Source organism: Anolis carolinensis, chromosome 1 (assembly GCF_035594765.1).
Source record: "Anolis carolinensis isolate JA03-04 chromosome 1, rAnoCar3.1.pri, whole genome shotgun sequence".
In the NCBI taxonomy this organism is placed as follows: Eukaryota; Metazoa; Chordata; class Lepidosauria; order Squamata; family Dactyloidae; genus Anolis; species Anolis carolinensis.
The window spans coordinates 185,770,607-185,793,657 of NC_085841.1; the positions used below are offsets into that span (position 1 = coordinate 185,770,607).

Consider the following 23,051-nt stretch of genomic DNA (forward strand, 5'->3'; position numbering starts at 1 on the left):
CTTTCTCCTGACTCAGCATTCTGTGGCAATTTCACAATCAATTTGATCGTGATATTTTCTTGGTGTGGAAGGTTTAGCAATATAAACTAATTTCCATTCCTTTCCTGGTGATGGCTTTATTTAACCCTCTGTTATTCTGCAGTCTGGATAATTGGTGTCATGTAAGAATGTGAAGCCTTATGGATTCTACATATTGACAACACTTAATCTGGGGCTAATCTGTCACTGTGTGGGTCCTTCTGTTCAGGTAACATACTTCAGAGCTGACCCTTTAATTATAACACATGCAAGCACTCCCTTTGTTTTGTTTTTTAAGAGCATTTTGTGAAAGATCCTAAGAACAGGTTGCCTCCACATATTGATTGAAACCCAGTATGGCTTCCCTTCAAGAATTAAATGAGTTTGGGAAGAAGAACTTAATATTACAGTTGAAGATAAAACATGGAAAAGCCATGGAATATGGGCCTTGTGTGTTCTGTTTTAGCCAAATGTAAAGAGCAGAACATTAAATTGATCTGTTTGTGGCACTGTACCCTGTTGTGTATAAATTATATAGCAAAAGGGACGGGCAGCTCTTTTTGGCAGTGTCATGCTTAACTTGAGTCTTGTATTTGGAGGTCATGTTATTACACCTTATCGTTTTGAAATGAGATCTTTCAAGAAATAGCTTGCATCACTAGTCAAAAGACTGAACAGAATCTGGTGATATATCCACATCCACTGTTTCTGGAAGGAAATTCATCATGCCTTCATAAAGAACTAAATTGGATTTTTCTTGCGGTTGGCTGTGAATAATCCCACAACAGTCCCTACTTACCTCCTGAGGACAAAGCTGCCATGAGAATATTCACAGGGCATCCCCACATTTGGGATCTGGGCATGGAGTTGGGGGTGATCCTTCATCACTTAAGAATACGACAGCTCCGTGGGGCCAGCAGCCAGGCTCACGTTCTTTGCACTTTCCCTCACTTTTCAGCATTTTCATTTCCCCCTCTTTCACTAAGTTCTTGTGCCTCTGACCCCTGGGAGTGTGAAAGACTGACAGTGTGTTATTTTGACATCTGACAATGGACATTGGGTTTATCACAGGAAATACTTGTACTTACTCAATTTACTTCTTTCTGGTGGTGCTTCTGTTGATGGAGTTACATGCTGAAAATGGCATCAAGTGGTTGTACCAACCAGCTCTGTGGAGCACTGTCTTTGTATGGGCAAACAGGATGGGCAAATTGCAGCCTTCCACATGTGGCTGGATTACAGCTCCCAGCTTCTCCTTCATCATTAACTATCCTGGGCAGTCAGGGCCAGCACTAGGTAATTTTCAAGTGTAAAAAAAAAACTAATCACTGAAAAATAAAAGCATTAGATAAGTGAAAATGTTGGATAATAAGGAGGGAGTAAGGAAAAGCCTATTAAACATCAAATTACATTATGATTTTACAAATTAAGCACCAAAACATCATGTTTTACAACAAATCAACAGAAAAAGCAGTTCAATATATGGTAATGTTATGTAAGAATTACTGTATTTGCGAATTTAGCACCAAACATTGAACTGGGATATAGGGCAGTGTGGACTCAGATAACCCAGTTCAAAGCAGATATTGTGGGCTATTCTGCTTTGATATTTTGGGTTATATGGCTGTGTGTAAGAGCAGTGAGGGTCCTACCACACAGCCATATAACCCAGAATATCAAGGCAGATAATTAAAAGGCCACCGAAAGGGAATCTGGCCCCCGGTATTAAAAAAAAACCCTCTAAAATCAGGACAGTAAATAAAGAACAACACTCTGAAACAGGGGAAATCCAGACAGGAAACAATCAGGACCAGCTAACACCTCCCAACCAAGGATGCCCCCAGGGAGGAAGCAGCTAGGCCTTGAATCTGCAAGGCCATTAAATGCTAATCAAGCTGGCCAATTGCAACATTCACACTAGCCTCAAACAGACAAGAGCTCTTTCTCCCACCATGGACTTTTCACAGATATATAAACCCCACTTACCTAGCTTCCAACCGACCTCTCAACCTCTGAGGATGCCTGCCATAGGTGTGGGTTAAGGCGGGCCTGGCCCCAGAGGCGGGCCTGGCCCCAGAGGTGGGCCTGGCCTAGGCCCAGGCCCCGAAGGCAGCCACAGGCCAAAGGCGGCCACAGACCCCAAAGGTGGGGAGGCGGGGGGGTGCGCGTGCACACATGCACGTATGTGCGCACACGCAGGAGCGCCTCAACTGCATTCCCTAGAAGATGGCGCCACAGGCAACTGCCTAATTTGCCCCGCGGTTGAACTGGCCCTGTGGACAACATTAGAAGGAAAGTATAGATTGTTTGCCCCTTTTCCATAGCTATGTATTCTAAAATTTGATGTGTCTGTGAGTGTTTTTTTTGTGAACATTAATTAATTTTGAATTTGGGATTTAAATAATACTTTAAACACATTTTTTGTTCCTGGATTATAAATGTCATTTCCTAATTGGTTCTATCGTAAAACATGGGGAAAGTTTATTAAACTGCAAAAGCTTTGTTTTTGTGGGACATTCTGCACCACATTTTGCTATAGTATTTCAATGAATATGTAGAGTCTCAACCAATTCAATATAGTTTGTGGCAGCCACAAAAACCAAGTTCCTGGGGTAGAACGGCCACTTTCAAAGTACATACTGCACAATTAAACAGGAAATAACACTTTCAAACCAGGAATAGATTTTCCCCCCAGATTTTGTTACATAGTGTAATTATATAATTCACTAGCTGTGCCCGGACACGCATTGCTGTGGCGAAGTATGGTGGTATGGGAAATAAAGTATTGAGGAATTGGTGGTAGTTAAAGTAAAGGGTAAAGGTTTTCCCTGATATTGAGTCCAGTCGTGTCTGACTCTGGGGGTTGGTGCTTATCTCCATTTCTTAGCCGAAGAGCCGGCGTTGTCCGTAGATTCCTCCAAGGTCATGTGGGATGACTGCATGGAGCGCCGTTACCTTCCCGCCAGAGCAGTACCTATTGATGCACTCACATTTGCATGTTTTCGAACTTCTGGGTTGGCAGAAGCTGGGGCTAACAGTGGGGGCTCTCTCCGCTCCTCCAATTCAGACCTGTGGCCTTTCGGTCCAGAAGTTCAGCAGCTCAGCACTTTAACACGCTGCGCCATCAGGGGATATTATTTCCTAAAGGTTGTGAATATACAATATTTCTGATTGGTTTGTTTTTGTCTGTTGGAGGCAAGTATGAATGCTGCAATTAGGGAAAATGATTAGCATGTAATGGCCTTGCAGCTTTAAAGACTGGCTGTTTTCTGCCTGAGTTAATTTTTTGTTGGGAGGTGTTAGCTGGCCCGGATTGTTTCCTGTCTGGAATGCCCTTGTTTTCAGAGTGGTGTTCTTTGCGATATTTTATGTGCTTCTGTTGTCTGTGGCCCTGAGAAAACAGAGAATTTGCCAGACTTTGATGATGGGAATACTTTGTTGGGAGGTGTTAGCTGGCCCTCATTGTTTCCTGTGTGGAATTCCTCTGTTTTCAGAGTGTTGTTCTTTATTTAGTGTTCTGATTGTAGAGATTGTGTTGTTCTGTTTTATTATATCACAGTAATTTTTATATATTCTGATTTTAGTGTTTTTGAATACTTGGAGCCAGATTGTATTCATTTTCACGGTTCACAGTAACATAATAATAATAATAATAATAATAATAATAATAATAATAGTAATGATAGTAATAATAATGACTTTGGTAATACACACTGCTTCACTCCCTTCTCAGCTTCCTTTCTGGAAGAATCCTTTCTGGGGAGATGTTAACTGGCCCTGATTATTTCCTTTGTGGAATTTCCAATTTTCCTGCTTTCAAAGTGTTGCTCTTTATTTACTGTCCTGGTTTTAGAGATTATATTGTTCTGTATTATTCTATCACAGTAATTATTTCATATTAAAGTAGAATCTCACTTATCCAACATTTGCTTATCCAGTGTTCTAGATTATCCAACGCAGTCTGCCTTTTAGTAATCAATGTTTTTGTAGTCAGTGTTTTAAATTCATTGTGATATTTTGGTGGTAAATTTGTAAATACAGTAATTACTACATAGCATTACTGCGCATGGGAGTAGTTTTTCTATCAAAGTTGTTGTATAACATGATGTTTTGGTGCTTAATTTGTATAATGATTACCTAATTTGATGTTTAATCGGCTTTTCCTGAATCCCTTCTTATTATTCAACATGCTCACCTTATCCAACGTTCTGCCGGCCTGTTTATGTTGGATTATATGAGGCTCCTTCTTCACAGCTGTATAAAATGCACACTGAAGTGGATTATATGGCAGTGTGGAGTCAAGATAATCCAGTGCAAAGCAGATAATATAATATTATAAATGGGTTATATAGCTGTGTGGAAGGGCCTTGAGTCTACACTGCCATATAATCCAGTGCAAATTAGATAATCTGTGGAAGAGGCCTAAGTGAGGCCTAACTGTGCCTGTCCCCTGGGCTGAGTAGGTTGCTAGGAGACCAAGTGGGTGGAGCTTAGCCTTCTAACTGGCAGCAATTGGATAAAAACAATTATTCCTCTCCGTCTAATTAGGACTTTATTTTTCTTTTCTTTTTGTTGTATCAACCTAGAGGTGTGGATGATGGGTTGTGTTGTCAAATTTCGAGGTTTGGGGGCCTGTAGTTTTGTTGTTTTGTCCACTTCTGTGATTCCATCACTCATATATATACACACACACACACACACACACACACACACACACACAAAATAAAATATATATAAATAGATAAAATGGAAATATAGAAAAAGATAGAAAGATATAGAAAGATAGAAGAAGAAAGATAGAATGATTATATGCTTAGCAAGATCAGTTTTACAACAGCAAACCAGATTCATTGTATTGGAACTCAGCCTAATCATACTTAAACATATAGGTGAGGAGTATGAATTGTACTACATGTCCTAGCATTCCTAGCCAGCACAATTAATGGTGAGAAAAGTGGGATGTTGTGGACCAACATCATCCAGAGGTCCTCATGATTAGCAGCCCTCATACAGATGCACTGAAGTAAATACAGTGAAATAAAAAAACAACTATTAATGACTAATTTATATCCCATTGATTTCAGTGGGTCTAATCTTATTACTGTTTCATGAGTCAGGATTCAGGTCAATAGTTCCATTATAAATCACATTCTAGTCTAATACTTGTCCGACAACATACATGGCTCTTTCCCAGACAGAATGGCTCTAGTCTAATACATGTCCGACAACATACTTTTCATGGCTCTTTCCCAGACAGAATGGTTTCTCGATCTATAGGGAGGAAGCATGGTTGTTCCTACAGAGCGAATCCATTCAGGAAGTAGAACATGAAGAATAACTAAAAGGCTTTGCATGGTTCATTAAGTTTGGGTCTTCAACTTGTCTTCTTATTTTTTTCTACAGCTTTTGCAAATTCTACATTCCCAGCAGGATGCAGCGCAACAGATTTCTCAACAGCTTGGCTGGCAGGAGACATTGACGAGACTCTTCCTGAAAGAGAATGCTGACGTCAGAAATGGAGATTTTGCTAAAGAGGATGGAAGGCGAACTTCTGTCAAAGACCACTCAAAACGCTGCCATTCCAAGGCAGATGGAGAAGATGGGACCAGTTTTGCATCTGTGAATGGTTCATGTGATCAGTGGAGCTTAGAAGATGGCAAATCTGTGTCAGTGCTCGAAGACAACGCCCTGGCAGAGATGTCGTTTAGACCAGAGGACCAAGAGGAGTTATGGCAAAAGAATCCTTCACACCTAAGTTTGGACTTGTCAAGTGTTGACTCCTATGAAATGGGTGATAATGGGAGCCAGATGGCAGATAGTTTGCCTAGCACCCCTTCACCCAGTGATCACACTAAGACGTTTTCTGGGCAGCTTGACAAAGAACCAGGTGCTGCAGAGGAGGTGGCATTCACTGCCGATCTTTCATTATTTGAAATTCATGAGGTAAGGAAGGGGCTGTCTTACAACTTCTGAAAGAGGCTTCACTTTTGAATTTTGTGTTTCATTTTATTTAGTTTTATATTACTTTTAAAAAATTGTTGCTGCCAGGCATCTTAATCCTCGATCCCATATAGAACAGAGAAGTTTCCTATTTGTTCAGTAATCCAATCATTTTAAGGGGGAAGGAGCAGGTTCATGTTGCTCTTTTGATGAATTAATATATAACAACAACAATAAGTAAATAAATAAAATAAATAAAATTGCTAAACTCCTCTCCAGGGCCCAGATCTTAGTTTTTCATGGTTTGCTCTTTTACACTTTACACTTTTGTGTCACTCAAATTTATGTTCCTTGTAGTTTGAATATGTACGTATGGATTTTAGCTAGATTTGTAATACCTGTGATATTTAATTCTCTTTTAATGTTTATATATGTGTAGATTTTAAATTGTACAGAAATGCTTTTAATGTACACTGCTTTGAATTGTGAAGATAAAAAGCGGGGAACAACAACAACAACAACAACAATATTATCTTAGAATTCTGTTTGCAAAAAAACCTATACATTTTGAAATCAATAATTTAATTACAAAAAAAAACATTAAGAGAGATTTCATTGACAAAGGGGCAAGAGCTTTTATATATACACAGGATGTTGCAATGTGCCATTGATTACTAAGTTGATGTAAAGTGGAATGAGATAAGTGCATTTTTGAAAATATTCTAATCTTTCGAAATGTGTGACTTTCTTGGAGGCATGTGAAGATGACCTTGTACAGTTGCTCACAGATGCTCTGCTCTGTGTGATTTGGAAAGGCATAGAAAGGTCTGACGATGCTGCTTGGATTGAGAGAGGACAAGTTTTCTCAGCTCTCACCAAACTGGGGATATCTAATGAGCTGTTGCAACCATCTGATGAAATAAAACTCAGGTAAGTTGATGGTGTGTACATTTTGTATGTGTCACCTTTAGGACTTAGCCGTGACAAACTCATTAGTTGATACTTCTGTACTAAAATATGAATTAATGGGTTGAATCCACTATTACTTTTATGTCTGCAAAAGGGATTGAAATCCAATGGAGTATGAAGTGATTTTTGCTGATACTTCCTTCTTTCTGGAGTCATAAGCACCACCTTGTTTGAAGGGTCCCCCAGCCTGAGTTGAGCAGCTTTTCAGAAAGATACCAGAGAAAGGACTGAAAATCATATATCTCCCCTTCCATCAGCAGGAGAGCAAATTTACACTCTCTCAAGTTGACCCAGGGCTCAGTTGAGTCTCTGCACCCTGAGAAACAAGGCATAATTTTTTACCTGCTATATGCACTGGACAACACACATTTGGTGCCTCAAATGTTAGCTCTGTTTCTGGGTATATTTGACCAGCTAATTCCCCTATCAGCTCTAGTTTTTGAGATACTGAATATATTCCATCTATCAGTCTTCATCCGCTCACCCATAGAAAATCATGATAACCATATCTGAGGAACTAGAGCTGATGTGCTTCATCCAGTACAATTTCCTCAAATACCTCAGGCCTAGAACCCAAGATCTCTTTTCTTCTTCTTTGACTATGTAATACTGTACATGGCCAGGGGACAGACAGCTTCTGGACAATATTATGCTAAAAAAGCCCAAGACAACATTGACTAAAAAAGATATTTCCTCTTGGAAAATGGCTTCTGGACCTAACCTGAGAGTGACAAAAAGGTGGTGAAATTGTCTTCTGGGTACCTTAGCAGTTAGTGGAGACATTTGGGGACAAAAGAAACCCCAGCTATTTTTCAGGGTTTTAACCCTCTGAAACACTTGTTCATTTTTCAATAATATAATTGGAATGCTATTTCTTTGTGACAGTAAGGTATTTTATAGAAACAGGAATGCTTCTAACCCTATTGCTGATAGGCTTGAGTTTGAATCGTTGCATTACCCTTGTGTTTCCTTTGTGCTTATTTGTTGTTGTTGTTATGTACTTTCAATTTGTTTCTGTCTCATACTAAACTTATTTTGGGGTTTTCTTGGTAAGATTTGTTCAGAGGGGGCTTGCTTTTGCTGTCCTTTGGGGTTGAGAGAGTAAGCCTTGTCAAAGATCACCCAGTGAATTTCCATAGCTGATGGGATTTAAACCCTGATTCCCAGAGTAATAGTCCAGTGCCCAAACCATCATGTTATTGTGGCTGACCTGGTCTTAATTTGAATCTATGGAAGTTGTTGATTTTATAGCCATGTTTTCCTTTTATTACTTAGTTTGTTGGAGAAGATGCTCGAATGGGCAGTTACGGACAGCAGAGATGTCAAGTCCCTTCCAGTGTATGCGGAAAATGCCTTCCGGCTTCTCCTTGTTGTGCAAGATTTCCTGCAGGCAGAAGGTCTTGTGAATTCAAGTCTCTGGACAGAAAAGGTATGGATGAAGCCTTATAGAATGTGTCTTGAGAAAAGTGACCTCCATTGTCACCTTCCAACTTAAAGTAGAAGTATATGATTAGAAAGAAGCATCTGATGAGAAAAATATGAATATCAATTTTGTATGAAACTTATCATTTGTTTAAATAAGTCTTTCTATAGCTTTCTGTGAAGTGTTACAGTTATTGGTTGAAATTTAATTTCCATGTGAAGCTTTAACTACAAATGTATTATTTCTATCCATTTTTGTTGTTTTGAGAGCTCTAAAGAGTAGGTTTGTTAGTTAAAATTTAGGACTGACTTCACAAGTATCTATCAGGAAATTTTGAACAATTATTCAAAACACTTTTAAGCAAAGAGTTGTTACTTTGATTTCAGAAACGGACAAATTTGGAAGCTAATTCATAACATGATGTCAAGTGCATTTCAGCTCTCAGTTTGGCAGAATAATGTCTAATGCGTTGTCGAAGCTTTCATGGCCGGGATCACAGGGTTGTTGTGTGTTTTCTGGGCTGAATGGCCATGTTCCAGAATTATTCTCCCCTGACGTTTCGCCCGCATCTATGGCAGGCATCCTCAGAGGTTGTCTCATTTTGAGGCAAAATTGATCACATTATAAATAAAGCACATTCTTTTGTTTGAGTTGGAGTATTAGTCAAACTTTAACTTATATAATTTTTGTTCATAACAACAAAGAACTGCCACAACTCAATAAATGCCAGTTTCACCTGTAAAAATTGATCTGAGCAGATAAACTTCTTTGGTAATATAATTCAGGATGTCCATCTCTGGAAATGTTCACACAGAGAAAGGATGAAATTTCACCTTTCTCTGAAAAGTACTTTACCTTCCAGAATGGTTGCCAATTAAAAATCTGAGTGTTGGCACTTCATAATAAGGGTTGTTGTATGTCTTTTGGGCTGTGTGGCCATGTTCCAGAAGTATTCTCTCCTGACGTTTCACCCACATCTATGGCAGGCGTCCCCAGAGGCTGTGTGGCATGGATAAACTAGGCAAGGAAAGGAAAAGATATATATCTTTGGAGAGTCCAGGGTGTGGCAAGAGTCCTTTGTCACTGGGAAGCCAGCATTAATGTTTCAGGTAATCACCCTAATTAGCATTGGAAAGGTTTTGTCTCTTGCCTGGGGGGCATCCTTTGTTCAGTCATTAGCGTCCTTGGGTCTCCTCTGCCCTCAGAGTGTTGGTTCCCATCTACTGTTTTGATTTTCAAAAAAGAAGCACAGTCAATGCCCTGACAGACCGTGCACAAAGAATCTGCGAAACTCACATCCTCCAAGGTGAACTAAACCACCTAAAGTGGGCTCTACAGGCCAATGGATACTCCACCACAGACATCAGAAGAGCTGCAAGGCCAAGAACAAGCCAGGAGAATCAAGGCAAAGATCCACCCAGAGGAAAGGTATTCTCACCATACTGACTGTGGAGCTGAACAAACAACTCCTCATATGTATGCTTGCCCACAATGCCCTGCCTCATGCACGGAGGAGGAGTTGTTTAAAGCTACGGACAATGCGATTGCTGTTGCCCGCTTTTGGTCCAAAACTATTTAGCTGTTTGTGATTCCTTTATTTTATCACTTTTAAACTTATTTATTATGCAATGCTTCTGACAAGAAATAAACCATACATCAAGGGAACCACTGACCGCATAGGCAAACTGATAAAGAAGCACAATGTCAGAGCATTGAGTGTGCTTCTTTTTTGACTTGGTGACGGTTGGAGTTTTTATAAAGGTATCTAAGATAAAGCCCTGACAGACCGTGCACAAAGAATCTGCAAAACTCACCTCCTCCAAGGTGAACTAATACATACATCAAGGGAACCACTGACCGCATAGGCAAACTGATGAAGAAGCACAACCTACAAACTATCTACAGACCCATAAAGAAAATCCAACAAATTCTACGGTGAGCGAAAGACAAGAGGGATCTTCTCTCCTCTGCAGGAGTCTACCGGATACCATGCAGCTGTGGACAAGTCTACATAGGGACCACCAAACGCAGCGCCCAAACAAGAGTCAAAGAACATGAAAGGCACTGCAGACTAATTCAACCAGAGAAATCAGTCATAGCAGAGCACTTGATGAACCAGCCTGGACACAGTATATTATTTGAGAACACAGAAATGCTGGAACACTGCAACAACTATCATGTCAGACTACACAGAGAAGCCATTGAAATCCACAAGCATGTGGACAACTTCAACAGAAAGGAGGAAATGATGAAATTGAACAAAATCTGGCTACCAGTATTAAAAAAAACCTCTAAAATCAAAACAGTAGATGGGAACCAACACTCTGAGGAAAGAGGAGAACCAAGGACGCTAATGACTGAACAAAGGATGCCCCCCAGGCAAGAGACAAAACCTTTCCAATGCTAATTAGGGTGATTAACTGAAACATTAATGCTGGCTTCCCAGTGACAAAGGACTCTTGCCACACTCTGGACTCTCCACAGAGAGATATATATATATATATATATATATATATATATATATATATATATATATATATTCCTTTCCTTGCCTAGTTTATCCATGCCACACAGCCTCTGAGGACGCCTGCCATAGATGTGGGTGAAATGTCAGGAGAGAATACTTCTGGAACATGGTCACACAGCCCGAAAGACATACAACAACCCTGTGATCCTGGCCATGAAAGCCTTCGACAACACACTTCATAATAACATTGTTCGGTATTAGTAATAATGCCCCTGTGGTTTGTTTCTCAGCTATTCTGATTTTTGATGGTTCTGTGATGTTAAGTTGTACATTGTGTACATTGCTTGTCTTGTTTTCTCAAGGACTACTTATGGGATTACCTTCTTGCTTAATGTTTTCTTTATATTATCCTGACATCTGAATATTCTTTCACATAGCTTTTGGAAGAACTGGTGACTCTCATGGATACTTTGTCAGTATGGTACCCATCTGGTCCAGAATATGTGAAGCTCTCTCAAGTACAGATCCAACTGCTTCTTGGATTCATCGGACAGGATAATTTACAGGTTTGTTGTTTGTCAGTAATGTGATATAATTCGGAGCTACAGAAAGGAACAGAAAGTAGCAACATCCAGATCTTGTGTGATCCAGTAATTAAAAAAAATAGTTTTAGAAGTGGGAAGGTCTGAGCTTCTTTGTGATAAGAATTTGCTTTGACAAGCCACAGATATGAGCTTTCCTGTACACCTTTTTCTTGTTTTTATGCACAATTATAGATTTCCATTTCTCGTTTGGAACAAACCACAGTTACTTGTGCACTCTTGATTTCCAGGAACTATTGTTTTTTCTTGACATGTGAAGTGGGCCAAAAAAATAAGTGTCATCCATTTGCTGTTTTAATCGTCATAATTTCCACTTGAATCCATATATGTGAAACAATGGTTTGAATAAACCATAGTTTCACATATATGGATTCAAGTAGAAATTATGATTTCTTTAAGTAGCAAATGGATATCACTTATTTTTTTACCCCACTTCACATGTCAAGATAAACAAGGGCTCCGAGAAACTCATATGGTTCAATTTATGGTTATTTCTTTGGCTTGTCACAAATTTCCTAACACAAATCCATAAAGGAAAATGTCTAATAGAAGATGTGTGGTGATCTGTAGAATGAGTTTTATCAAATGCTATCCTCTACTTTAATACTTTTGGTCTTGGTGTACGATAGTTGGCATGTGATTCAATAAGATAAACAGATTTGATTGTGCACCAAAGTGGGCAACTATATCTCTCCAGATCAGTGGTTTTCAACCTGGGGTCCCTAGGTGTTTTGTCCTACAATTCCCAGAAATCCCAGCCAGTTTACCAGCTGTTGGGATTTCTGGGAGTTGAAGGCCAAAACATATGGGGACCCACAGGTTGAGAACCACAGCTCCAGATGTTTTGGACAGCACCACCCATATTCCTACCCCATTACCTGTGCTAGCTAGAGCTGATGAGAGCTGCAGCACAACAACATCTGGAAGGACATAATTGTCCACCCTGAAATAGCTTTGGGGTGATTTTTATAGTTTGTTAGGGATATGGGTGAATGGGTTTCTCTTTATTTTTCTTGCTCTCTAGGTTTGTGCTATGGCTGCAGCCAAGCTCAACACCCTTCTTCAGACCAAAGCCTTTGACAACCAAGCAGAGTCCTGCTACCTCCTGGGCAAGTTGGAAGGTATCCTGAGCAGATCTATCAGAGAAAAGACAGAAACATATTCCTTCTTGATCCCTCTTGTTCGGACACTGGTTTCTAAAATATACGACCTTCTGTTTATGAACTTGCACTTACCGTCCCTGCCTTCTACTAATGGAAGCCCTTCCTTTTTTGAGGACTTCCAGGACTATTGCAGCACTGATGAATGGCAGGTTTACATTGCTAAATATGTAAGTTACAATTCTTTTATTGCCTCTTTGTACTTTTCTTTCTCCGTCAGATGAAAGAAAGCTTGTTTGCTTTAATCCCTTTGCCCTTTGTGCACCAGATTATTCCAAATATGAAGCAGTATGAACTCAGCACTTTCAGCGATGGCCATGAAAATATGGCTGTATATTGGAAAGATTGCTACGAGGCACTGATGGTGAACATCCATAAACGGGAGCGGGAGCGTGGAGAAAGCAAGCTCAAATTCCAGGTAAAGCCATGTTGTTTTGTAAGCAGAGGGTGAATTGTGTTGTTGAAGGCTTTCATGGCCGGAGTCATCGGCTTGCTCTGAGTTTTCTGGGGTGTGTGGCCATGTTCCAGAAGCATTCTCTCCTGACGTTTCACTCACATTTATGACAGGAATCCTTAGAAGTTGTGAGGTCTATTGGAAACAAAGCAAGTAGGGTTTATATATATTTGTAGAAAGTCCAGGTTGGGAGAAAGAACTCTTGTCTGTTGGAGGCAAGTGTGAATGTTGCAATTAATTACCTTGATTAGCATTGAAAAGCCTTGCATCTTCAAAACCTGGCTGATTACTGCTTGGGGAAATCGTTTGTTGGGACGTGTTACCTAGCCCTGATTGTTTCAGGGGAATTCCAGTCATTTTACAGATACAGTGTTCCCTCACTACTTCGTAGTTCACTTTTTGCAGACTCACTGTTTCGGGGTATTTTAATAAACACTAAAATCTATATATATAAAAGGGTAATGAAATTTCGGCCTAGGACAAAACAACAAAACTACACATCCCAGAAACACTAAACTTGGCAGCACAACTCCTCATCCATGCCTCTACATTCATACAATAAAAATAAAATAAAAATAAAATCTTAATTAGAGGGAGATGAATAATTGTTTTTATCCAATTGCTGCCAGTTTAAAGGCTAAGCTCTGCCCACTTGGTCTCCTAGTAACCCACGCAGCCCAGGGGACAGGCAGAGTTAGGCCTCTCTTAGGCCTCTTCCCCACTGCTTATAAAATACAGATTATCAGATTTGAACTGGATTATATGGCAGTGTAGACTCAAGGCCCTTCCACACAGCTATATAACCCATTTATAATCTTATATTATCTGCTTTGAACTGGATTATCTTGACTCCACCCTGCCATATGATCCACTTCAGCGTGGAGTTGGACACAACTGGACTTAATGTCAGGAGAAAACCTTTACCCTTTACCTTAACTACCACCAATTCCTCAATACTTTATTTCCTATACCACCATACTTTGCCACAGCAACGCGTGGCTGGGCACAGCTAGTAATATTATAAATCATAAAAAATATTATAAATCCCTCTTTCTACTTCCTTCTTAAGGAGAAGCCTAAGGAAGGAAGGATGTAGAATCTGAAGGGAGAGAAAACGAGGCTGAAGCAGCTTTGTTTTTGCCTCACAAAGCAGCAGCAGCGGCGGGAGCGTCCCTATATAGTGTCCAAATATAGCGCCCCTACATTGCGGATTTTCACTTATGGCAGGTGGTCCTGGAACATAACCCCCATGATAAGTGAGGGAACACTGCATATAAAATAAGTGTTTGTGGGGTTTTTTGTTTTTATTTGTAGTTAGTGCCCTTTTATAATTTCATGAGCACTTAGGATTTTGTCATCTTCATTTATAACAATTTGCTATAGGAGTTTTTTGTGGAGCCGTTTAACAGAAGGGCACGGCAGGAAAATATGCGTTACAATAGCATGCTGAAACAGCTGAATAACCAGCACACAGCAACCCTGAGGCAGTGGAGGGCCACCAAACTCTACCTCACTTGTGAACAGGGTCCCTGGGCTGAAAGGTAGGTGGAAGTGCTCTTTTCTGTCTTGTTTGGTCAGACAGTGTCTCATATTGTATTGGTTTCTTTCCTGTACAATTGCCAAACTAATTAGCTACATAGTCTTGTATTCAATTTCACTTGAAGCAAGGAGAGATGCAATATCAGATCCAATGCTGACAGATACAGTATCACATGTAATGCTGACATCATCTGCCAAGACCTCAGGAGGACCACTGCAAGCATTGGCTGATTATATCATTATTCTGGGACAGCATTGTCAGCATTGTACCATTGCTTATTGGATATCACTATTAGATACTAATTGGATGTCAGTATTGCATCAGTTGCTCATTGGATTCTGTGCATGGTCATTTTCTGCTCAAGCCTAAGTGGTTGTAGTTGTATGGGAAAGAACCAACTCTTCCCCCCTCCCCATTCCTTGCATCTTTTCTATTGTACTGGAGTTGTATAGGAAGATTGTGTGGAAAAGCAAAAAAAAACCTTTATGTATACAAAAAAACCACTCGCAATTCTAAGATGTGTCCCATTTTTAGAAAGGCTTGTATGGGGAAAAAGTTTGTCTTAGAAACAAAAATGCAGTAATAAGAAATCATCATGTCTGGGAACTTTGAAACCCATGTTTCTTTGTTTCTCTCATGACTTTTTAATATTAATTGTTCTAGCAGTTAGTGTTGTGTATGGCATATTTCAACTTTTTTTGGATTTATTCTTTTCATCAGGAAACCAAATATTACTCACTGGAAACTTTCGAATGTGGAAAACTTTTCACAAATGAGGCTAAAATTAGTACAGAATTACAATTTCAACCCTCACCTGGATGCCAGTGCCCTTAGGGACAATCTCGGTAAGTTGTTACAGTGATTGTGTTCATTTCATGATGTTGTATCATTATTTTTTTGGTATCAAGAAAATGTGAGTTGTAGGTGTTTTGTGTGTGTAGGTGTGTGTGCGCGTGTGTGTTTGTATATTCTTAAAAAATCAGCCATTTTCATGTAAAATAGATTAAAGTGTAATTCAGTTGATAATATGGCAGGCAGAAGAACAGGATGGGTCAGTTTGAAAGTTTATATATTCCAGCATTCTGTTCATGGGTAATTTGAATCAGGAAGCATATGGGATCCTCCCTTCGTTTTCCTCAGCAATTAGCATACAGAATCATTACCATGAAATTTTGCTAGTAGCCATGATCAATAGCCATTGAATGAAGCAGAGTGTATTTGAGAGTCGGGACATTCATAAAGATACCAAGATGCTTGTTTATAAAGTTATTGTCCTCACAACCCTGTTATATGCCTGCAAAACGTGGACTGTTTACAGACATCACATTCAACTTCTAGAACTATTCCATCAGTGTTGTCTCTGAAAAATCCTTCAAATCTCTTGGGAAGACAGGCAGACAAATGTCTGCATTCTGGAAGAAGCAAAACCACCAACATTGAAACAATGATCCTCTGCTGTCGACTTTGCTGGACTGGCCATGTTGTTCGAATGCCTGATCACTGACTCCCAAAGCAGTTACTCTACTCTCAACTCAAGAAAGGAAGAGGGGCTTAATGCTAACCTTAAAAACTGTGGCATGGACACCGAGAACAGGGAAACCCTGGCCCTCAAGCCTTCTAACTGGAGGTCAGCTGTGACCAACAGTGCCGTGGAATTCAAAGAGGCAAGAATGGAGGGTGAAAGGGAGAAACGCATCAAGAGGAAGGTGTGTCAAGCAAACTCTTGTCAGGACCACCTTCCATCTGGAAATCTGTGTCTTTACTTCGAAAGGCCATGTGGATCTAGAATAGGTCTTTACAGTCATGTACAGACCCATTGCCAACACTCTATTTCTGGAAGACAGTCATAATCGGCCACAAGTAATCACCTATGATGTTGTTGATGCCATTAAAAACCCTGGCTTCCATAAATGTGTCAAGTCCCACCTAAGGTGGTAGCTATCACTGTACCTTGTGGTTGTAAATTCCTAGTAGAAATTTGATAGGGGCGGAGTGTTGGAAAGCAACAGTTGTGTCCTTAAGCAGTTACTTCATTCACAAATGAAAGAGCTGGCTTTGTTTACCTGGAAACTTCACTTTATTTTAATAGGGGTGCAGCAAATGCCGCCATCGAGTGAGGCTTTGCTCCTGGAAGCTGTGAAGCAAGTGAAAGTCAGTGGTATGGAAGATGATATCCTTGAACTGCCAGATGAAGATCCAGCATCCATTGCAAACATGTATGTAGCCTGATCTGGGAAGGCAAGGTCTAGGATCTAAAGGGCTAGTTAATACTTTTTTCAGGAAGTTAGACATGCTCAGTATCTTATTTTGGTTTGAACAAAGGATTAAGAAATCAGAAAACACGTTTAACAAATTTCTTCATTTTGGTAAGGATTTGACATGGTTTTTTGTTTCTTGTCAGGAGTGACTTGAGAACAAGTTGCTTCTGGTGTGAGAGAATGAGCAGTCTGCAAGGATGTTGCCCAGGGGATGTCCAAATGTTTTACCATCCTGTGGGAGGTTTCTTTCAGGTCCCCGCATGGGAAGCTTGAGCTGACAGACGGGAGACCACCCCATTGCGCCACTGGGGGTTCCAGTTTGACAAGTTGTCACCTTGGGTCCAAACCTGGGAGAGAAGCAGGGTATAGATCCAATAAATAAATAAGTTACTGTTTTCAAGATGCAAAAGCCTAAGGCAGCCTTGGTTGAACTGACCTAGATTGAAATCTAGGAGCTGCTTATGGCTAGGGTAGACCTAGTGAGTTGGTGGGATTTGTATAAATGGGATTGGCCTGTCATTTATTCCTTGATGATGATTAGTATTTATATCCTGCTTTCTCTCTCAAATGAGACTCAAAGTGGCTAACGCTAAAAATCATGCAATGTGTCAATTAAAACCTAAAGCATATAAACTTTATAATAGAATTATATATGGGACTTATTAAAATACATAGTTAAAACCAACAAACCATTAAAAACAATTAAACTATATGACACAGCACCCTCTGGCTAGTATCTGAAAAACTATCTTTAAAAGCTTGCCTCAAAAGAAAGATCTTAGCCTGCCTCTGGACAGCAGGGAGAGGGCCATTCTGGCTTCCCTGGGAAGAAGGAAGACCTAGAGTCAAGGGGCAGTGACTGAGAAGGAAGGCCCACTTTCTCTCTCCTTCCCACCAACTGAGGTTGCGATGGAGATGAGACTGAGAGAAGGGCCTCTCCTGAAGACCTGAGTGCCTGGGCAGGTTCGTTCAGGAAGATGTCATCAGCCAAATAACCTGGACCTGACCCGTCTAGGGGTTTAAAGGTCACAACCAGCACTTTGAATTGTGCCTGGAAACAAACTGGCTGCCAATGAAGCTGTTGGAATAGGGGGATTATTCATTCCCTATAGTCAGTCCTGGTTACCAATCTGGCCGCAGCTCTTTGGACTAGCTGAAGTTTCCGAACACTCCTCAAAGGCAGCCCCATGTAGAGCACATTATGGTAACCCAAATGGAATATACTAAGGCAGGGGTCCCCAAAATAAGGCCCGGGGGGCGGATGCGGCCCTCCAAGGTCATATACCTGGCCCCTGTCCAAAACTTTTAGACTTAGGGTTGACCTAAGTCTACCTGGTCTTTGGAGGTCTTTTTGCTTACCTATGGTCTTATGAGATCGTCTAGATGGTCTTTGAAGGTCTCTTTGCTTAGGTACAGCCTTATGAGACCATCTAGATGGCTTTTGGAGGTCACTTTCCTTACCTATGGTCCTATGAGACCGTCTAGATGGCCTTTGAGAGTACTTTTCCTTACCTGTGGTTTTATGAGATTGTCTAGATGGCCTTTGGGGGCACCTTTCCTTATGTATGGTCTTATGAGACCACCTAGATGGTCTTTGGAGGTCTCTTTGCTTACCTATGGTCTTATGAGATCGTCTACCTGGCCTCTGTCCCAAAACTTAGACTTAGGGTGACCTAAGTCTGAAACGACTTGAAGGCACACAACAACAACAATCTTAATTTTGGACTATTTCATCATAGTCCGGCCCCCTAACAGTCTGAGGGACTGTGAATCGGCCCTCCACTTAAAAGGTTTGAGGACCCCTGCACTAAGGCATGTACCACTATGGCCAGATCCAACATCTCAAGGAAAAGGTGTGGTTGGCGCATCAGACTTAAGTGTGTAAAGGCACTCCTGGCCGCCACACATTCCCATGTAAGAGGTTCTGAAATGCATTAGAGAATCCTGTTAAGGATGTGGATCCTGATTAATGCTAACCACAAGATTAGGACATTTGTGCCCTTAACTGTGATTAAGGCTGGAAATGAAATCTGTTTCTCCGACATAGTGAGCTTCCAGATGGATGGCTCATTGCTCTACCAATTCAAAGTCACTGTGAAACTCTCTTCTCTTTCTTAATAGCATTTCTATGATAAGGAAAAAAAATGGAAGAAGCAGTGGGGGAACTTGGTAAGGTTGTAAATTGCAGACAACATTGTCTTGAAACCCCTGTGACTATGATATAGAAGGATCGCATACTGAAGTCTAGTTTGAAAACATTCTTGAGCTCTCATCTTTTACCTGCAGTTAAGTAACCAGAGCTATTATAAGGATCAATGTAATGCTAACTTAAAATGTGCTGAAAGGTATATTGCCTTATTGTAAGTTTTGGAACTCATGTTACTAGTTGAGCCTGTTATTTTGTTTTGTTGTTGCAGAGATGAGAAGGAAGAACAAAGTCAGAAAGAGAAACTAGTGCTTTCTGAAGACTGTGAACTTATTACAATAATTAATATAATACCTGGCAAACTGGAGGTCACTACGCAACATATTTATTTTTATGATGGAAGCCTTGAGAAAGAGGAAGGTAATGCCTCAGATAGACTTTCTTGGTATCATTCTGCCCCATACAGTCTGATATCCCCACATCAAGTTTTGAATAAACATGAAGCTTTTTAAAAAGTATTATTTCAAGATCCATTTGCAATCCTGCATTACATGGGGGAAAACGTATGGGCAATAACTCCATTTTACACTTGGTTATTGGGAAGAGAAACTGCTGAACAGTGGGAAGCATGAAGTACTGTATGTGTTCTTTGTATTATCTGTATTGTTAATTTTTATTTCAAAATTTAATAAAATTCCATGGCACAATATTACACATAAAATATACTTACCTACTGTGATCTTTCTCCAGTAGTGCAGGAAGAGGAATTTGAGAAATTCCACTGAGTTTGTCCCACATGTAGATAGTTCAGGGATACTGACAACTGTTGACTTGGTAGAAGGAGGTAAACATTTATCTGCATGTTCCCTGGCATAATACAAATATCCAGATGCAGACACACTTCATGTTGACTTCACCAAATTGTTTGTGCTATAGAATTACACCTAACATATTTGAAAGGTCATAAATCAGAAGCTGAGCACATGCTTTATAAGCCAGATGTTTTCCGACTTATGGTGCATATACATTGCCAAAATAATACAGTTTGACACCAGTTCAACAGCTATGGCTCAATGTAGTAGAGTCCTGGGAGGCACTCTTTTGCAGAGAAGGCTGAAGACTTGTAAAACTATGACTGCCATGATTCCATAGTAATTCTACAGTGGAGATGTTCCCTCAGTCTGTGCCATCTCTACTTAAACAATAACTCTGCCACCTGAGTTAAGATGTACCTCTATTTCATATAATGCCAGTTAGAATAGACAGGTGAGATCACTCATATTTCCCCAGCCGGGTGACTTCTAGATAACTTGGACCATCATTCCTATAATTCACAGGCCACATAGACGTTCCTGTTGAGAACTAAAGGAATGCAAGGGTTTGGAAGTTTGAGTCTGATGAACTAGAACACTGGCCAACATACATTTGGTGCCTCAAATGTTAGCTCTGTTCCTAAGTACAGTAGAGTCTCAGTTATCCAACACTTGCATATCCAACGTTCTGGATTATCCAACGCATTTTTGTAGTCAATGTTTTCAATACATCGTGATATTTTGGTGCTAAATTCGTAAATACAGTAATTACTATATAGCATTACTGCGTATTGAACTACTTTTTCTGCCAAATTTGTTCTATAACCTGATGTTTTGGTGCTTAATTTGTAAAATCATAACCTAATTTGATGTTTAATAGGCTTTTCCTTAATGCCTCCTTATTATCCAACATATTCGCTTATCCAACATTCTGCCGGCTCGTTTATGTTGGATAAGTGAGACTCTACTGTATATGTAACCTACTGATTTCCAAAATGGCACCAGCTTCCCCTTATCAGCACTAGGTTTTGAGATACAGAACATATGTCAGGTATCAGTTGCCATATGCTCTCCCACAGAAAATCACGATAACTATATTTAAGAAACTAGAGCTGATGCTGTCTATCAAATGCAATTTTCTGAATCAGTACCCCAAATAACCTTATGAACAGGTTTAAAAGACTCTAAAAATATTTTGTTTGGCAGTGTAATCATTAAATTGTGGGAATTTATGATACAGAGTCTACCAAAAAACCTTTGTTTTAGAATTGTGGACACTTTTCCAGAAAGTTTTAGCATTTTCATTTATAAAAACATTTTTCTTATAGGCATCTGATCTTTTCTGAACCACTTTACCAAGCTTCTTTACTTTTTATGACAGCAGTAAATGCATACTTGATTACTGTATTTCAGAATAATGTCTCAAATTCTTTTGTCTCCAGGTATTGGCTTTGATTTTAAGTGGCCTCTTTCTCAAATTCGAGAGATTCACTTACGTCGCTATAACTTGAGGAGATCAGCCTTGGAGATCTTCTTTATTGACCAGACAAACTACTTCCTTAATTTTAAAAAGGAGGTATGTATTTTTAAAGACCCTTCATGCAGAATACTCATTTAGAGTGAAATTTTTAAGACACCTTTTCTTATTGCAAGATTACTTCTAATTTATTTGCAGATTTTAAATTGTATTGAAATGCTTTTAATGTTTGAATCTTGTAGAGAGAAAAGGCAGGGTATAAATAAACATAATAATAATAATAATAATAATAATAATAATAATAATAATAATAATACCTCATAATGAATGAATGTCTAGTTTCAAGTTAGCTGCACAGTTCAAAAACACTCCTCATGATGCTTTGTGAAAAAGTCCCCCAAAACATCCCATTGTGGTCCCTTAATTCAGGAGAGAAAAGGAGACCTAACAGAGAATTTTCTGCCACTTGAGGCATACCTATATACCTGGGGCCATGCAAAAAAAAAAAAAAATCCTGGCAGAGAGGAAGAAGTCTAAACTGGGTTTGTGAAGGGTTGGTCAGATGAGGCTTCTGCCTTATTTCAGACTTAGACTTCTTACTCTGGTAAGCTTGAATAATTTTTTCAGGTTATCATGCTGTTTACATTTCACTAATTAATAAATGTTTTTAATATGATTTCATAATAAATAAAAATCCTACATAATAAGTGTAATTAATTGATATTACCGTATATACTCGAGTATAAGCCGACCCGAATATAAGCCAAGGTGCCTAATTTTACCACAAAAAACTGGGATAACTTATTGACTCGAGTATAAGCCGAGGGTGGGAAATGCAGCAGCTACTGGTAAATTTCAAAATAAAAATAGATACCAATAAAATTACATTAATCAAGGCATCAGTAGGTTAAATGTTTTTGAATATTTACCGTATTTCAAAGAAAAACAATAAACTAGCTCTATAAGTGGAAAAGTAGGGTCAACAAAAACAATATGGTATGAACAATAACATAATAATAATAATAATAATAATAATAATAATAATAATAATAATAATAATAATAATAATATAACTGCAAAAGGCCACCCTACTGGGATCTGCGTGCATCATCCGAAAATACATCACACAGTCCTAAACGCTTGGGAAGTGTTCGACTTGTGATTTTGTGAAATCCAGCATGTCTATCTTGTTTGCTGTGTCATACAATAAAATAATAATAATAATACCGATTTGTACCCTGCCCTAGCTCTCCATGGGGATTCAGGCCAGCTGCCAACATAATAACAGGCAAACATTCAATGCTTATATAAACAATGCAGAGCTAGATATAGATCTATAATTATAGATATTAATTTCACATATGCATTTCCCCCTGAAACGTTTGCAAATCCTGTGCGTGTGTGTGTGTGTGTGCGCACGCGTGCATTTCCTCTACAATATTTGCAAACTATATATATATATATATATATATATATATATATTCATAACTATCTAGACATTTCTATATATATTTGTGTGTTCATTTCCCCCCTGTAATATTTGCAAGCCCTATATATAGGTAGGTAAGAATATATTCATATCTATCCAGACATCTCTCTTTATATAGATAATTATATCTATATAGGATTTGCAGAGACTTGAAAACATATGAGGGTAAATTCATATATAAAAATAATGTATATGTATGGCTACAGATATACAGGTACATGGATTTGTATGTATAGAGGATTAACAAAGACCTGCAAACATATGAGGGGAAATTAATATAAAATATATTAAAAATT

General features: G+C 39.3%; 1 protein-coding gene across 4 annotated transcripts in view; it reads left to right on the plus strand.

Moving 5' to 3' along the window:
- nbeal1 (neurobeachin like 1) overlaps positions 1 to 23,051 on the plus strand; it is a 143,085-nt gene that overhangs the window by 86,702 nt on the left and 33,332 nt on the right. For all 4 annotated transcript variants that reach the window (XM_062962099.1, XM_062962103.1, XM_062962107.1 and 1 more), the window contains 11 exons: positions 5,422 to 5,961; positions 6,713 to 6,888; positions 8,203 to 8,356; positions 11,255 to 11,383; positions 12,444 to 12,749; positions 12,848 to 12,997; positions 14,417 to 14,574; positions 15,294 to 15,418; positions 16,663 to 16,789; positions 19,249 to 19,397; positions 21,232 to 21,365. In XM_062962099.1, the coding sequence (XP_062818169.1) occupies positions 5,422 to 5,961; positions 6,713 to 6,888; positions 8,203 to 8,356; positions 11,255 to 11,383; positions 12,444 to 12,749; positions 12,848 to 12,997; positions 14,417 to 14,574; positions 15,294 to 15,418; positions 16,663 to 16,789; positions 19,249 to 19,397; positions 21,232 to 21,365 (2,148 nt within the window). The remainder of the gene's footprint in view (positions 1 to 5,421; positions 5,962 to 6,712; positions 6,889 to 8,202; positions 8,357 to 11,254; positions 11,384 to 12,443; positions 12,750 to 12,847; positions 12,998 to 14,416; positions 14,575 to 15,293; positions 15,419 to 16,662; positions 16,790 to 19,248; positions 19,398 to 21,231; positions 21,366 to 23,051) is intronic.